An 18,123-nucleotide genomic window follows, 5' to 3' on the forward strand; every position below is an offset into this window, starting at 1 on the left:
ATTGTAGAAAGAAAAACAGTCACATTCAAGTATTCAATTCAAAGAAAGGAGTCAAAGAAAATCAAAAGTTAATTATACTCATTTAATTTCTTTCCCCTAATCACATTCCCATCCCTTCATAACTATACAAAAGAGGAATAAAACCCACCAACTAGGGGTAAAACAGTAACAAAGAGATTAAGACTAAAAGAGCAAAACATGCCGGAGTTTAAACGACAGTAAGCATTTTTATCCAGTAGACCCCGAGTCAATATTCTCTTGAACCCACAACCGGATTAAAAATCAGGAGGTGGAAAGTTGAGATCGAACGCCAAAGGTTCCTTCTCCACTTTCACAACCTTCCTCTCCTGCTCCATACTCTCAAACCTAAAACAACCCAAACCCGACCCACCACTCGAACCCAAACTCAAACCCGGACCCATAGGAATACCAATCGGGACACATGTCGGCTGGAAGAAATTCCGACCACCTCCGGTGACATAAGCCGGAGGATTCCATCGATGAATATACTGCGAAGAAATCACCGACCCAAAAAGACCTCCATCACCAAAATTAGTCTTGGCCTTCGGCCCTCGAAGATTCCTTGCAGCATCATCATATGCCATGGCTGCTTCTTCAGCAGTATCAAAAGTACCAAGCCATTTTCTTGTCTTCTTCCATGGATCTCTAATCTCAGCTGCATATCTACCCCATGGACGTTTACGTACACCTCTATAATGCGTTTCCTTAACCTGTTTAGCCTTGACTGGACTCATCAGTTCTTTTTCTCCAGAGCTAGTAACGTTAAAGCCATGTTTTCGATAATGGAGTGTTTCCACCGCCATTAGCCCGTAATGTTTTTACTGGGAAAGGAGATGTATTGTGTACGGAAAAGGCTTTTGAGGAGGGACCAAAAGAGTGATGAGAGAAGGAAGTGCAAGTGTAGGGTGTTATTTATAGGGAAAGAAAAGCTGGTCTTAGTTAAACCCGACAGGTAATTGTTTTGTATTGTTGAGGGTAGACTTGGGATTTTAATGCTCTGAGGTTTTTACGGCATTGTAGGCTGTATTAAATGTGGTGCTGTTGAGTATCTTCAATTTATCGGTAATTTTTCGTTGGTTTGATTTTCGAATGGTGTGTGATTAGGAAATGAGATGATCGGATGGTGTATAGCTTCTGATTTTTTATTGATTATGGACCGACCCACTTCACGATAAAGGATTGTAAAGCTGGATGTCTGATTTGATTGTGGATCTTGATTATCTTCTTGTGAGAAAAACCATGTAGTGGTAATTACCAAAAATGGGAAAATGATTCTTGCCATCCACGAAAAATACTAGATAGTGTTAAGTTAATGACTTTAAAATGAAAACGAAGTAAAATATTAAAAGGATTTGTTGGGATGATCTCTAACAATTAGTCATTTGTCAAATAAAAAATTTCTTTCACTCACTGCACAAATTCAACAGCGGATCAATTGACACTGGATTTTTAAAGTGATTTTTTTTTTCTATCAATAAAAAAATAAATAAATATAAAGCATCTTCACACTATCACTAGTATTGTCGTTTTTTAACAGAATTTATAATAAACAATTCAACCTTATTTTAAAATATATCACATTTTTATTGATAAATATATTTTAAATAAAATCAGTAACTTTTTAATACTGACAGAGTTCGAATCCCAAATCTCTGGTATTATCACCCACAAATTTTACAACCTTTACTATATATCGCATTTCACTAGTATAAGCAAAAAAAGAGTCAATTAATGCCCATTCCAAATCTATATAGCATTAGAGCAGCCCCAATTTTGTAAGATTACTATTGAGAATTTTATTTCTTCCAATTAACGCGTAGAATATTAGGATCATTAAGACAGGGCCAACGCCACATGACCACATAACTCCAAAAGTCCATTTACCTTTGACTATGTTACATGTATGTCTAGAGAATAAAACTCTTATCTTTACCAAAAAAGAATAAAACTCTTATCAGAATACCATGAGATTATGATACTGATTTTCACGTGTGGAAAATAATAAAGTTCAACTTAGGAATATTTAAAGGTAAGACCCTTTGCAAAGTCGTGAAATCTTATGGTGACAGCACCTTTAATAATTAATAAATCTAATTTAAGTGTCTTAATTACAGGTTGAATAAAAATACTTTGACCAGCTCATGCTTCCTAATATGGAAAGATATTAATTACAATTTAAAATTAGTAGAGAGTTGCACCCTGCTGCCCACTAGGAAACAAGGTTGTCTTGCACGGTAAGTGCAACAGTTAAAGTCCTTGTCTTATACTCTTATATGTGGGACCTAAAATATTGGAATCTGGTGTCACAAGGTGGGCTTGAGTTATTTGAGATTTTGAGGACGTGGATGTCTGCGGGCCGGCGGAGAGAAGACTCAGTAGGTAGGTGCGATGGGGCCAGCCATTATAAAGAAAGTAGTTCAGTCATCAGTGAGATACAATTTCACATTGGCATGCAACAGAAAATGAGGAAAGTCAGGTTCACTCCAGATCCAGAATGCATGCACAATAGTCAAGTTCACTCCATATGTGAAAGCTTGACCCACCTAGCCAAATATTGATCACAAATGTGAATGCTACAAGTGCCAGGGCGGATCTAGAGGGCGGCAGCCCCCAACATTTCCGTCCTAAAAAAATAGTAGCTATCTTATTTCACCACCCAAAAAAAAAAAGTTAAACTTTGAACTAGCAGGCCCCTTGATTCAAAATCCTAGATCCGCCACTCACACCCCATATAATGGGCAACTCATGATCTGAAATATCACATTAACAGGATATACATCTTCTTTTGTCCACCTTAAATCTGACGCTATTTCAAATCGATCTGATCGTCAGTATCAAGTTATTACTGTTACGGCTTCTTAAGTATTGGATATGGATTTTGCTCATTGAGCGACCTTAGGGCATCTCCAATGGGAGGTGTAAACCGTATAGAGTGGAAATTTTACACTCCAAATATCAAAAAACTCTCTCCAATGGAGGTGCTAAACCGTAGGTAATAGTGTATTAGCTAATAGAGAGGGTGGGGAATTCCCCCTCTCGCTATTAGTTAATAAAAAGCCCGGACGTCACTTAAAATAACGCCTCGTTTTTAACTTAAAAACTTCGGACGCCACTTCAACACACGCGTTTGAAGCTTTATTTTTTAACTTCGGACGCCACCCAGCCGACGCCCCAGGTTTAAATTAAAGAGGGGCGTCACTGGAGTGACGTCCGAGTTTAAAATCTATTTTTTTTACACTCTTCCATTGGAGAGTATAGAGTGTGGATATTTATGAGCTATACAATACTTTACAATTAGAGGTGTAAAATCCTAATGGCACCTACGTGGAGCCTAGGTGGAGGTGTAATTTTACACCCCCCATTGGAGATGCCCTTACATTGTCTAAAATTAAACAAAAAATTGGTCTAAAAGATCAATTCAAACCCAAAATAACCCAATTTTCGGGTGAAAATAACATTTAAGGACAAATAGTCCAGATTTGAAATTAATATCTTCCGATTTTATTTTTTTTGTCGTTGTAGTAGGAACTTTGTTCATAACTCCTCATGTATGAATAATATTTGTTCATACCCCAAATAAGTGAACTTACCTTATACATTATGTTGATATATAAATAAAAAGATTATTCATAGATTATGTTGAAATATTGTTTATACTCTAAATATGTATAAACAATGATTGTTTATATTCTCATAGTTGTTCTTACTAATCATACATTATGTTGAGGTATGAACAAAGAATGTTCATAGCTCATGTTAAGATAGGAATAATAGTTGTTCATATTCCGAATATATATGAATAATGAGTATTCGTATTATAATAGGTGTTCTTACTAATCATACATTATGTTGAGGTATGAACAATTAGGATTTCAATAGGTGTTCTCCCTAATCATACACTATGTTGAGGTATGAACAAAGATTGTTTATAGGTCATGTTGAGGTATGAACAACAATTGTTCATACTACTTAAGCCAGGTTGTTTTGGTTAGGTCGAGCCGTTTTTTTTATTTTGCGTTAGGAGTAAATTTACTTTTAACCACCCGGGCCGTTTTTAATTTCGCAGTCAGGAATATACTTGTCCTAAATTGTTTGTGAATACAAAAAATAATAATAATAAATGTTTGACCTCAATTATCTCGTTGAGCAGTGCATTAAGTCTCTGCCTACCCGATTTTGACCTTAATTCTTTGACTGTGAATGCTACCGTCCCCTCAAAGCCACAAAACGTTTTGGCAGAAGAGTTCTACGGTAGGATTGTTGCTGGTCTCGAGAGGGAGTTTAATTTGCCTGCTCATCAAAAGGCAGTCATGGGATGCTTGCAGTCGGAACACGCAAATGATTCGACTTGCTATTCCGATAAAGGAGATTGGACAGTGTATGTCGTCGGTGGAGTATCGTTCTTTTCTCTAGTACCGTCTCATGATTCTTTTGTACTCTGTCGGTGGTTTATGCCCTGTTTGCAAAAAGAATAGATTGGATGCCTTCGGGAACTATGCAGCACATTGTCGACATTTTCTAGGTTTCAAATACCGACATGATCATGTTAGAGACATTTTATGCTATGAATTTTGGAAGGCTGGAGTACAAGTGAAGAAGGAGGCTCTTGTCAATTTTCTCACTGATCCGAATGTATTGATCTGCGGATGTATTGATCTACAGTTGGTTTGAATGAAAGTATGCATGTGTTGATGTAATTGGAGTCTCTCCGTTGGTAGGGTTTGGGAATGAAGTCTTTGAGGTGGAAGAAACAGCTAATAGAGCAGCGGTAGGGAAAATTGAGAAACACGAGGATGATTGTAAAGCTAACCAGCATTATTTCATTCTGTTCAATTTTGACACTTTTGGTTTCTTGACACAATAGTCTGTTGAGCTCCTTAAGAGGTTGCAGAAAGTTATGGACAGTAACATAATAATAGTTGGTTCTAACGAGTTTGTATTTAGAAAGATATGATTTGCTATTCAGAAAGGACTTGCAGCGCAACTTGTTGCATGTTTGTCCTAATCATTTGTAAAACTCGTTATCCAAAAAAAAAAAAAAAATGGTGGGTTTGAGAGTGATTTTTTCTTCTTTTTGTCTTCGAGAGTTACTTCTCTGAAAATTAAATTTGTGAACTAACTGTGATAAGGTAATTTTATCAATATGATTCGTGGAATCGTGGCACATTGTTCCATATTTGTTACTGAATTTTCCAAACTGTAATGTGTGCTTATTTTTCCTTCGCGATATTAAGTATTTTTCCAAACACCATTTACTATCACAGTGTCTTAGATATTCGCATTAATAAGTTTGATGGAAAAATAAAATAACAAGAGCTTAACCAGCAAACTGTGTGTTATTATGATATGTGGACAAATTTGATCTCTAGTATCATGTCCAAAATCCAAATACAGTAGGGGCATGAAATAACGACTGTATGACACTATGACTACAACTATCATTAGTCTTTCCTTTTATCATCGAAAAAAAATCATTAGTCTTTCTTGGAGTTTTGAACGCGAGCGGAAAGAACTTCGGTCCGTCGCACTCTTTGCATGACAGTGTCCTCAACCAGCAACCGCCATCAATATCATCCAATTTGTCACATTTCTACCTATTCAGTCTTAACTTCTGTTTTCCGTGTGCATATGATAAAGATTAGGTACATTTTTGCTGTATGGTGCATAAAATCATAGTTTTAAATTCCCCGTGCCAAATTTTCTCCATGTGCATTTTATGACAAACAAGGACGCTCACACACTAAGTTGTCTAGTGAATTTTCACATGACATGCTAAAGGGTATAAATCACTTTTAACAAAAGAAGTAAAGAAGTAAAGATATACTACTGCTTTGCTCGGCATAAAGCTAAAGTTTGCTTGGCCGAATGTAAGTTAAAATAAATGTCCGCTGGGCATGTTTTCTACAACCAAAAGAAAAGTCTCTTAAAAGGCTTTGGTTGTGTAATGGAAAGTGGTCCCATAACCAAATTCACTAGCGTTAGGTACAGATTCACATTCACTTGAAAACAACCAGCGTTCAGTATCGAGTGATTGGAAAGGTGGGGGCGAAATGCAATGAGGGATAATTTGGCTGAATGCTAATAAGGAAATTGTAAAGAACGCTGCATGAACACAAAATTTAAGAAGTGGTCCACCCTCGGTTCAGCATTCAGCAAAGCAAAACAAACGCCCAAAGTTTAACAAGTTTTGTGAGGCAAACATCACAGTATCACACCAAAGGATTTCACGCGTCTTAGTTGATAAACAAAGAAAGAATATGGGGACAAATAAGAACTCATTTGGCTCGTGGCAAGAAGGAATTCATTGAATGTCGAACCCTTGGTGGTCAAGGTATGCCACCGTCCTGTGATTTGATTGGGATAGCGAGTATGAAAATAACATAATTCTTCTGACTTCTGAGTGACCAACTAGTCTACAAGACCGCTTAACCTAACACTGGCTTGACTCATGACGCTAAGCATAGCTATTCATCATGGAACAAATCAATTTTTCACTTATAACTAAATCAATCATTTTTGCGATGGTGTCTGTACAATGCAGAACTCGATACATAACAAAAAAGAGGAATAGTTAATTCAACGTTACTCAGATGTAGAATTTACAACATAATACAACAAAAAATCTGTTTACTGCAGTTCAGTTGGTACACCTAAACTCAACTACACCCAAACTCAACCCACACGGTTGCTAACAAACAAAGAGTCATTCTAAAACTCTAACTACAACCATAGTTTTTAGATGGAATTCAACTCTAGTAAGAAACTACAATGAAAATTCCTCAACATTACATTAGTTGCATTAGGAAAAAATATATATATAAAGGGAAATGAAAGAAAGCATCCTACAAAAATAGACCACAATAAAAATATCTATCCATCTTCCACAAAAATTTAAAAAGATCCCAGCCTCTCAGAGAACATTTGATCAAATAACAAAATTCTCTAGGTCCCTGACAAAAAGGGACAGGTAGCAAAATAATGTGGGTTTTGACTACGTTCTCACCTCTATGCTTTCCTTTAGCAAGTGTTCTTTGACAGATTGAATGGGTACCTGCACATATCAAGAACAAAATCACTGAGGAACATAAATGTCTAGGCATACCAATTTTCAAAGAGAGCAGTAATTCCTCGATTTTCATGCCGTGACCTCGGTCACCGACCATAGATGAATAGCAAGGTTGAGCAACAAGATCGTGATATCCATTACAAAAACATGTTACCCATAATCTTTAGCGTAGATGCTTGTACTTTTACCTTTTACTGTTTTCTAGCACATGATGTTCTGATTTGGAATAATGAGAGAACACATTGATGTCAAATCTTTTATAGCGTATTGGCATGCTATTATTGCACGTGGTGTGCCCATCTATGTTAAATCTGTGTGCCTCATCTTTACATTCATAAACTATGCCTTCTCCAAATGTTCAAGTTTTTTCAAGTAAATGTTGATTTAACATGATATTAGAGCTTCAGTTTAAATGTTGGCTGTGGATTCAGAGTCTCACAACGCTCAGTAATAACTGAGAATTTATCAAGACGAATGTCATTTGAAATTTAAGACACAAAAAAGACTGAAATGTTAGCAATGTCCCTCATCAAGATCCTCACTCAATTTGAATCCTAACCATGGGTTCGATTTAACAATGACAAAAATGACTTGCACAGTTGCACGTGGAACATATATCGACTATAAACTGAGAAGGTCAAAGATATCAAAATTCAGTTAGAAATAATAATCCGAATCCGATCTCTGAATTTTTGAACATGAATTTGAATCGGTTCTGATGGAAAATATATTGTTCCAACATAGCATATCATATGATATCTCTTATGATATGATATGGTATCATATCATATCTTGTTTGCTTTCCTTATTAGTATTATGTCATGAGTTGTAAACAATATTATAAATACAAAGTGATGGGAAAATGAACAAACATAGTTCTCTCCATCTTTCTCCATCTTCTTCTTCCTCATTTGTCCATAATCTTCTTATTATTCTATAGTGGTAACAAGTTAAGAATTACAACATGGTATTAGAGTCACTGGTTTCTGAGAGGTCTCCGGTTCAACTCCTACCAGGCGAAGATGTCAAGTCCTTCCTACCTATTTATTTCCAGCGTGTCCCGCTGAGGAGTGTTGACATATATGAGCCTCTAATATATTAATAGAATTGACCCTTCACATAAGTTCGAACTTATGGAGAAATCGCCAGATTTCGAGTTTTCTGTTTCAGACTTGGATCGACTTCGTCGAATGATGACCCAACTTTCTGGGCAGTCTTCTACACCCACTTCCACTTCTACATTTGCTCAAACAGGTATACCATCCGCATATAATGTTGCATCCACCTCATCCAACTCCTCCTGGATCATTGATTCAGGGGCATCCGATCACATGACGGGTATGTCTTCTGTGTTTTCTAGTTACAAGATCCTTTCTGGTCGTGATACAGTAAGGATAGCGGATGGAACTTATTCCTCCATATCTGGGAAAGGCAATGTTAGGGCTTCTCCATCCTTGACCTTGTCCTTAGTCTTGCATGTTCCAAAATTTGCCACTAATCTCTTGTCTGTTAATAGCCTTACAAAAAATTTGAACTGCAGTGTCACATTCTATCCTTCTTACTGTGTTTTTCAGGATTTGGAAACGAGGCGGACGATTGGGAATGGTCATGAAGTCGGTGGCTTGTATTTGTTTGATCCCACAGCACCTTCCGCGCATCAAACTAGTCTTAGTAGCAGTAGTCATGTCAATAAAGACCAGCTCATGCTCTGGCACAATCGTCTAGGTCATGTTCCCGTGTCAGTCTTAAAGAAAGTACTTCCCTCCTTTTCATCTATGTCAATTGATGACTTCTTTTGTGATAGTTGTATGAAAGCTAAACATTGTCGAACCATCTTTCCACCTAGTGAAAATAAAAGCACTGTTCCATTTAATATTGTGCATTCTGATGTCTGGGGACCTTCCCCTATTATTTCATTGTTTGGATACTGTTATTTTGTGACTTTTGCGGATGATTACACTGGATACACTTGGGTTTATCTCATGAAGACAAAGAATGAGGTGATTTCAATCTTCAAAACTTTCCACAAAATGATCGGTACTCAGTTTAATATTAAACTAAAAATTCTCCGATCTGATAATGGCGGAGAATACATCGACAATGGGTTAAGGGATTATTTTTATGAGCATGGCATCATCCACCAAACATCATGTGTGTCAACCCCTCAAGAAAATGGGAAAGTAGAAAGGAAAAACTGTCATCTCCTAGAAGTTGAACGTGCCCTTCGTTTTGGTATGAATGCCCCCAAACAGTATTGGTCTGCATCTGTCATACTAGCATCATATCTTATCAATCACATGCCATCTCGTGTTCTTGGTTTCAAGTCCCTAGTATCTCTCTTGTGTCCTGATCATCATACTTTTATCGTTCCACCCAAAGTCTTTGGTTGTGTTTGTTATGTCCACATCCATCACCCTCATCGGGATAAGTTGGATCCTAAGGCATTGAACTCAGAAAAGATACGTGTGTTACCATCCAGGGACTCATCATCGGTTTGTATCAATGGATGTCACATTTGTTGAGTATGTAACTTTCTTTGATGTCCAGATCCCTCTTCAGGGGGAGCCTGTTATTATAAAAGAGGGATCCATTCCTCTGCCTATGCCGATGCCAGTACTTGAGCCTAATCAAGAGGCTAAAATTGACACAAGTGATACTACTTTAACAATGCCTAATCAGGAGCCTGAAATAGACAGAAGTCGTACTACTTTAAAAGTGTACACAAGAACTAAGAAGAAAAATCAAGTCACCGATCCACCACAACCCAATCTGCCTTCCAATCCTAACCCAGGTAATGTTTTTGTCTCTAATAATGTCTCTATTGATGTTCCTACCAGTCATGTACCATCTAATATGGACAATAGACCTGTTGCAGTCCGCAAGGATCTGCGTACAAAACATCCTATAGAATGGTTTGTCTCATACAAAACTCTGTCTCCTAAGTATAAATCTTTTGTTAGTGCAATATCGTCAATTTCTATCCTTTCTAGTGTTGCAGATGCACTTAGGCAACCACAATGGAGGAAAGCAATGATGGAAGAAATGCAAGCACTTGAAAAAAATAAAACATGGGACCTTGTACCTTTACCTAAAGGGAAGAAGCTAGTTGGGTGTAAGTGGGTCTTCACCGTGAAATATAACCCAGATGGTTTAGTGAATAAATACAGGGCACGGCTAGTCGCTAGAGGATTTACTCTGACATATGGGATAGATTATCTAGAGACTTTCGCACCTGTGGCGAAGATGATAACAGTCTGGGTACTTCTCTCTTTGGCTACAAACATGTCATGGCCCTTACATCAATTGGATGTAAAGAATGCATTCTTGCATGGAGACTTGTAAGAGGAGATCTATATGAGGTTGCCACCTAGTTTGAAACTGGCAGAGAGTGACAATTGTGTGTGCAAACTGAAAAAATCGTTGTATGGACTAAAACAGTCTCCCCGGGATTGGTTTGAAAGATTTAGTCAGGTCGTCAAAAAGGCAGGTTACTCACAAAGCCATGCTGACCATACCTTGTTTGTGAGACGCACATGAAGCAATATTACAGCATTGATCGTGTATGTGGATGATATTGTCGTGACAGGGAATGATCCATCAGGGACTACCAAACTGCAGCCATTCTTGGCCTCACTTTGAGACTAAGGATCTTGGCCAATTGAAATACTTTCTAGGAATTGAAGTCGCTAGATCACAGCAAGGAATCTTCATCTCTCAGAGAAAGTATGTATTAGATCTATTATCACTTTATCAGAGACTGGTTTTTTGGGTGCCAGACCCACTGATACTCCTATAGATCAGAATCATCGCTTGAATCATACAAATGGAGATCCTGTCCAAGACACGGAGATGTTTCAACGACTAGTGGGCAGACTAATTTATCTCTCTCACACACATCCTGATATAGCTTATGATGCTAGTGCAATTAGTCAATTTATGCACTCACCACGAACACCACATCTTGAGACAGCACAGAGAGTGCTGAGATACCTTAAAGGCTCTCCCGGTCGTGGAATCTTATATAAAAAAATTGAACACTTTCAAGTAGAAGCCTATAGTGATGTAGATTGGGCAGGATCTATCACCGATAGACGGTCTACAACAGGCTATTGTGCCTTTGTGGGAGGCAATCTTATTTCTTGGCGAAGCAAAAAACAACCTGTGGTTGCTAGATCTAGTGCTGAAACGAAATTTAGAGCAATGGCACATGGAGTATGTGAGCTTCTGTGGTTGAGAATATTACTTGGGGAGCTAGGAATTCATGTGCAGGAACCAATGAACCTTTATTGTGACAATAAAGCAGCTATCAGCATTGCACAGAATCCGGTTCAGCATGACAGAAGTCGAAGTTGACCGCCATTTCATCAAGGAAATACTTCAGCAGAAAGTGATTTGTACCCCGTATGTTAGCACAAAAGACCATGTTGCAGATGTGCTCACTAAAGGGGTTGCCAAGAGCTGCCTACAAACTATGATTGGCAAGTTGGGTTTGATAGATATCTTCACACCAACTTGAGGGGGAGTAATGGAAAATATATTGTTCCAGCATAGCATATCATATGATATCTCTTATGATATGATATGATATGATATGGTATCATATCTTGTCTGCTTTCCTTATTAGTATTATGTCATGAGTTGTAAACAATATTATAAATACAAGGTGATGGGAGAATGAACAAACATAGTTCTCTCCATCTTTTTCTTCCTCATTTGTCCATAATCTTCTTATTATTCTATAGTGGTAACAAGTTAAGAATTACAACAGGTTCCAGATTTTCAACTATCCACTTGAACCCCTACATCCAATTCACGACTTTTGTGACTTATGGGCTTGAAAGATCAACCATACTTTGATCAATAATTCACCTTCTTATGTCAAAGTTGACATGGTTGCCAACTCTATATGTTATTTGGCCTAAATATGTCGATAGCATGAAAGAATTACACTTCATATATATATTTAGATGCATCTATGTCTTGACGGAAATTGGAAAGTAATCCATGAGTCTAGGGAAATGGTACACATAGTTTACAATATATTTGGAATGCAAAGCAAACAATTGATGTCAAGTGCACCATTCAAAACGCACCAATCCAACACTATAGGCCTAATCAAGTCTAGAGAAATGACATACATAGTGCTACAAATACATTTAAAAACTGGAAACAACCATATGAGTACAACATGCCGTAGAAAGATATGGTGTGCAAAATGCAATTTGTTATTCCCGCCCCCAATTTGAATTGTAAACACCCACAAACTTTTAAATATCACAGATCCAAAATAATTAGATGGTGATATATTTACCTCCTTCCTATGGAAAATGCCAGCAGCAAGAGCAGCGGAAGCATTTGTTTTTCTGAAAACCTCAGAAAAGTGTTTCTCTGTGCCAGCACCACTACTTGCTATTACAGGGATCGTCACAGCATCCGAAACCAGCTTTATAAGGTCAATATCAAACCCTTTTCCTTGACCTGCATTCCATATTAAAAATTAAAAATTAAAATTAAAATTAAAATAAAACAAATAACCCTTAAATATGTGAACACTGAATACCTGGGAGTTAAATTTTCTTAAAGAGAGAAGCTTGACGTATATATTCTTAAGAACATCACTTATCGGCAAAATTTAGATTACTGGTTGTGGTTTCCACTCTTTTAGAAAGGTTCTACTTCCCACTTAGTTTTCAACAATTAAGTTAACCTAAGATTACTGATAATATCAGATTTTCAGATTAAATGCAAATATGTCATCATCAGGTTTACAGTTAACTTGTTTCAGATGAAATACTTGTGGTTCGTGTCAGCTTTAGGTAGAAGGGTGTTTCACTGCTACAAGAAGAGGTCTTTATTTAGGCTTTTGTTCCAGAAGTTTGTGTGATTCGGAGCAACACCCCACCACAAGCAGATAAACTATGGAAGACAGTTGGGCTTATGAAATTGACTAATTGAGGGATGATAACTGTTGACTTACCATCACAATCAATGCAATTTAGTAATATTTCACCGGCTCCGAGTTCTTCAACAGCTTTGGCAAGCTCATAAGCTCCAATAGGACGATCCTCCCTCCCACCATTAACCTGGTTGCAACGCATTGCACAAAAGGACCATTGGATAAAGTTGTAGAATCTTAACGTGGGTAGAAGACTTAAATGCATTTACCATCAAAAGATAGATCTTTCCTTTTTTTTAAAAGTAACCCTAATGACGCAATGAGCAATATAAGTTCCGAAACTTGCTAGTCAAGAGTATGATCTTAAGAACTAGAAAGCTGATGGAAGTAAAACAAACTGACCATAAATGGGTAAATTTGTTGAGCTGAAGCTTCAATAACTGTACTTCGTCTAGGGGTGTGACTGTGTGACTTAGTTATTTGTGGAATCTCATTTCCACAACATGCCCAACCGTGACAGAAGATTTGGCATATTCCCACAAGTAATTCTTCTTCTTCATTAACAATTTAACAGATACCTTTATCACCCCAACAACCATCATAAGTATCTTTCTCTACTGTTAGGTTATACTCGCCATTTATTTTACCAAGAGATGGGATAGGACTTAGGAGGGGAAAATGCCTGGTTTAATGGAAAAAAGTGTTACTGGAATTATGATAAATCACCTTCTAACTTTAAAATTAATTACGATTCTTTATCTCGAAAATCAGTTTTCCCGAATTCAAACACCCCCGCACACACATTTACGAATGGAAAGTGGGAGTAAGTTTATATTGATTGGTAACATTTACATAATAAGAATTACAATAGATCTCTTTAACACTCCCTGATATCCTTTCACAACTTTCTAGCCATTTAGAAAAGAATGATAATAAAAATAAATTAAAAGGAAAAGAACTAGTCCAATTCCTCCACACGGTTTTCAATGTTCGAGGTTATACACAAGAAATAGCGTCTTGGCATCAAGGATGGTACAACTATCATGAAATCTGATGAGGCTTACCGTGCACTGATACCACACATATTCTTCTCCATTTGGGCCTAGAAATGTATGCAAATTAAATTTAGTATAAGTGAAAACCGGATAATGAGTAGAAGTAGATGACACCAAGAAGAAGACTGTTCTTAGAAATCAAGATAAGATGGAGCAGTTTACCTGGATTTGCAACTCTTACAGCCTTGAAATCCACATCCTTGGGATTCTTGAGATACACTCGATGAGGATCAATACTTACAACCACTGCCTAAGAAAAAAGTGTTAAATCACTAATCCACAAAGGAACTGCTTTAAGTATATCTATCTAGGTATGTAGTAAAGAACAAAATGCACAAAGCTACGTGATTTATGGCTCGTAGCGAGCGGAGAGAGATACAAAACTTCAAAACTCTGATCACCTTAGAACTGAAAATTACCTGATTCCCATAAACTCGAGAAATTTGCTCCAAGCTGCTTTTTCCAGTCTTTACCTTAAAAGGTAAATACATGAAACATTAGGGGGAGATATAAAACAGTCAGTCACTGATCTTAATTACAAAACTGAAAAAATAAGATTCCAATTGCATACTCCAGTTCTTAAGAATGCTTCTGCAGCGTAAACTGCATCGCTTCCTATGGAAACCTTATCTGCACCAGATCTAAAATATTCTGATGCAACTTCTAAACTAGAATAGTGCCTGAGAAAGACAAACATAACAAAATAATTAAGGTGACAACAGTCGTCTGACTATAATTAGCAATTACCCATCAACCCCAACAATATGTTAACAGCGCATTAGTCAGTTATCACACTACCAGGAAAGTTAAAAGTATTTCCATTCTATTCATTTGTGTCGATGAAACACAGAAGAAGATAATAGGAAAAAAAATACAAACAAAAAAGAGATAAATTGGTCAACTGGGTACAAGACAATACCTCCCACTTCCATCTGTGAAATCTCTTATACCACCACCAACAGTAAGTGGTACAAATACATTTTCTGATGTGTACCGTAGTACCTATAAAGCATAGTCCCAAATCAGAAAAGATGAGCTTAAACAGGAACTGATTTTAGCATCGGAAATGAAATTTCTTTCTAATTATCATAAAGATTTATCAAAAATAAAACATACAGTGTGAGAGAAGAACCACAGACCTGCAACATTGGCAAATCTCCCAGAGGAAAGTCGCGGAAACCTGTTATGTTCAAAAAACTAACCTGCAAAGGCATTCAGCAACACGCCATAGCTCAATAATTTAGTACAAACATTTCTTAATTACACTTGCAGTAGAAAGAAGATAATACCTCGTCAGCCCCGTCTTTATAGTACTGTTGAGCAAGCTCCACTGGCTTCCCAAGGTTTCTCACCTTCCAATGATTAAGTGAAGCAAAGGAAACATTTAATTACAGTACACAGCAATACAAGTCTAAACAAAGGCTTAGTGAAGAGGATCATGCAGACTAATCGAGTCGAGTTGATTCAAGTTTATATTGATTTATCACATAGAGAAAATGTGAAAACAACTTAGTTCTTAGCTTTGCCCTTTCTTTTTCCGAGTTGTTCCTTTGCAATAAGGTGTCCTTACCCGCTCAAAAGTAGCATAGCAAGTTTTTTCAATTAACGTAAAAAATAAGTCAAGTATTATTTACAAACCTCATTCTCCTTTGTATGCTCTCTCACATCATACTGATCTCCTTTTGTCACAACAAGGTCTCCTTTGTCATTTGCCCTAACATCAAGACACGCAATTACCTGATGAAAGAATCAAAAGTGAGTATTGGTAATTAGAAAGTAAATTTTGTAGACAATATTGCAAAAAGTAAACGCACAAGTTTCACAGAAAATAAATTAGATAATTTTTTTAACTTCCAGAAAAATCTCATTTCCAGGTTCAAGAATTCTTACTCTCTTAGCAAGTCCTGAAGCTTTCCCTTTAGTATCCCTCTGTATCTTGTATGACGCTTCAGATTGTCAGTTGAATTAAAAAAACACAGGTGACCAAGAAAATTATGTTGTAATCATTGTATTCTGAAGTTTCAGAGACTACCTTTGTTGTGTATGACTTCGAATGCAAGAACCTTGCCAGTATTGAAAGACCAACATCTGAAGAATGTATTTTAGGCATTTGTTAGTGCTATGATGTAATACTAGAAGAGAGAACAGCTACTAAAATCTGAAATGAACAAAACAGTAAAAACACGCATATAAGACATTGAAATCACAATAACTTTCTTGCCTCCACTCTTCTCTGGGTGAAACTGAACTGCATGGACATTTCCCCTTCTAACAGATGCAATGAAGTTGTCTCCATAATTGCATGTTGATGAGATCCATTCTTTGTTATCAGTTGACTACAATAAACAAAAAAATTGTGTTGGAAGAAGCCTAACTTCAGGCAGAGTCGTGTAATCAAAGAAAGGAGGATGGGATGGCAGCGTCATACAGGCACCGCACGGTATGAGTGAACAAAATAGACATGCTGTTCAGCAACATCATTCAAAATTCCCGAGCCTTTTGTGATTTGCAGAGCATTCCATCCAATATGAGGTACTCTGATGCCATTAGAAGAGTCAAAACGTCCAACAACACCAGGTATCAAGCCAAGACCTTTCACTGAGAAGCAAGTAATACAGAGAGAAAACAAGAAGGATTAAAAAGAGAAAGTAGAAGGAAAAAAATAGCTTCATTCAGAAAATATTTGTTGCGGGGGGTAAAAATTCCACTAATGTATTGCATTTTAACAAAAAAAAAATACCGTGTACTTCATTCAACCAGAGTAGCAAAAGTAAAGCTAAAGCTAAAGCTAAATGAATTCAGCATAGGCATGAGATATATGTCTACCTAGTCCTTTCTCCTCACTAGATTCAAAAAGTAGCTGAAGTCCAAGACAAATTCCTAGAAAGGGACGGTCATTTTCAATATAAGCACAGAGCGCTTCTGCCATCCTGCAAATCATACATTCTAGTAGAATATAATTATCTCTGAATGTTAATATACAGGTACGACAATATCGATGAGAATAGGAGTAAAATAGGGATAGCAAATGAAGGATTGTTGAGATGATTGATATAGGAACAGCCCTCTCCAGATTTTCAAGTTTAAGTAAGGGCGGAAGTTTGAGTTAAAGTTCATTTTGATCCCAACTACAGACTAAGGCAGGCTTCAAAATATCTTTATCTTTCCGAAAGAGCAGATTATCAGAGCATAATGCAGTGCTAAGAACTTACCCATTCTTATTCAGCACGTCCATTGCAGCAGCAAAAGCCCCAACCCCTGGAAAAATAAGGCTGTCCGCGTTAAGAATGTCTTCTGGTGTTTGAACCTACAAACATTCCAAACGATAAACTAATCAACTACATGTTTTCTATCTTTGATAAGTGTAAAAAAAGTATCATATCCAAACAAATAAACACCATTTGAGATATTTGGATTACTACTATTTTCATGTTTTTCTTCAATACAGAAAACAAAACAAGTTATAAATGACGTCATAATCATATATTGAACAATCTAAAACATAGAGAGAGAGAGATAAAAGAGATGATTACATCTTTGATGTTGAAACCAAGAGACTTGATTGCATTCCTCACACTTCTGACATTCCCAGCACCGTAATCCAACAGTGTCACTATACATTCAAACAAACATTAAACGAAACATTTCCATACAAGAAATGAAAAATAAAGTGAAAAAGATATCAACTTTATAACCTGTATCAGCTCCTTGTGCTGAAGCGCGAATAGAGAAGCTTCTCTTTGATTGGAAATTGAGATTGTTTCTAGAAAGTTCAGTTTTAGTAGAGAAGAAGTGTGAAGGAAGTAGCGCCGACTCCATTGTCTCAAATGGTCAGCTACGTTTCGTTGGTTTGACCCGTAAATCCCGAGATTTAAGTGACCATTTACCAAAACAGATGGTGAAAAAATGGACTTGACAATGCACAAAGCTTCTTCTTTCTCTTCCAAGTCTGTTTTTATATTCATATTTTAGTATTCACTAGTATATAGCCCGTGCCCAAGGCACTGTCACAAATTAAACCCAACCCTAACCAATCCAATGATAAAAGTCTAGCCCACAAAGTATTCATTGTTGACCAAATCAAC

General features: G+C 37.0%; 2 protein-coding genes across 5 annotated transcripts; both read right to left on the reverse strand.

Annotated features, from left to right (window-relative positions):
- Positions 1 to 275: 275 nt before the first annotated feature.
- LOC147518583 (ethylene-responsive transcription factor 11-like) lies at positions 276 to 824 on the reverse strand. Its single transcript, XM_086593958.1, has one exon. It carries the CDS (start codon positions 822 to 824, stop codon positions 276 to 278), a length of 549 nt encoding a protein of 182 aa, XP_086450084.1.
- A 5,996-nt stretch (positions 825 to 6,820) lies between these two features.
- AT-HF (HIS HF) lies at positions 6,821 to 17,989 on the reverse strand. 4 transcript variants are annotated; one of them, XM_086590395.1, is made up of 19 exons: positions 17,734 to 17,989; positions 17,572 to 17,651; positions 17,251 to 17,345; positions 16,865 to 16,968; positions 16,467 to 16,636; positions 16,260 to 16,374; positions 16,071 to 16,126; positions 15,929 to 15,967; positions 15,677 to 15,775; positions 15,328 to 15,390; positions 15,178 to 15,240; positions 14,958 to 15,040; positions 14,610 to 14,718; positions 14,458 to 14,511; positions 14,201 to 14,288; positions 14,048 to 14,085; positions 13,065 to 13,170; positions 12,399 to 12,565; positions 6,821 to 7,072 (listed from the first exon to the last, which is right to left on the reverse strand). In XM_086590395.1, the coding sequence occupies exons 1-19, from the start codon at positions 17,855 to 17,857 to the stop codon at positions 7,013 to 7,015; spliced, it is 1,713 nt and encodes a 570-aa protein (XP_086446521.1). In that variant the 5' UTR covers positions 17,858 to 17,989; the 3' UTR covers positions 6,821 to 7,012. The 4 variants fall into 4 exon arrangements, with proteins under 4 accessions (XP_086446521.1, XP_086446520.1, XP_086446523.1 ...); XM_086590394.1 differs by having other exon boundaries at positions 15,929 to 15,973; XM_086590397.1 differs by lacking the exon at positions 16,865 to 16,968 and having other exon boundaries at positions 15,929 to 15,973; positions 17,734 to 17,983.
- Positions 17,990 to 18,123: the final 134 nt, after the last annotated feature.

Source organism: Coptis chinensis, chromosome 2, assembly GCF_015680905.1.
Source record: "Coptis chinensis isolate HL-2020 chromosome 2, ASM1568090v1, whole genome shotgun sequence".
Classification (NCBI taxonomy): domain Eukaryota; kingdom Viridiplantae; phylum Streptophyta; class Magnoliopsida; order Ranunculales; family Ranunculaceae; genus Coptis; species Coptis chinensis.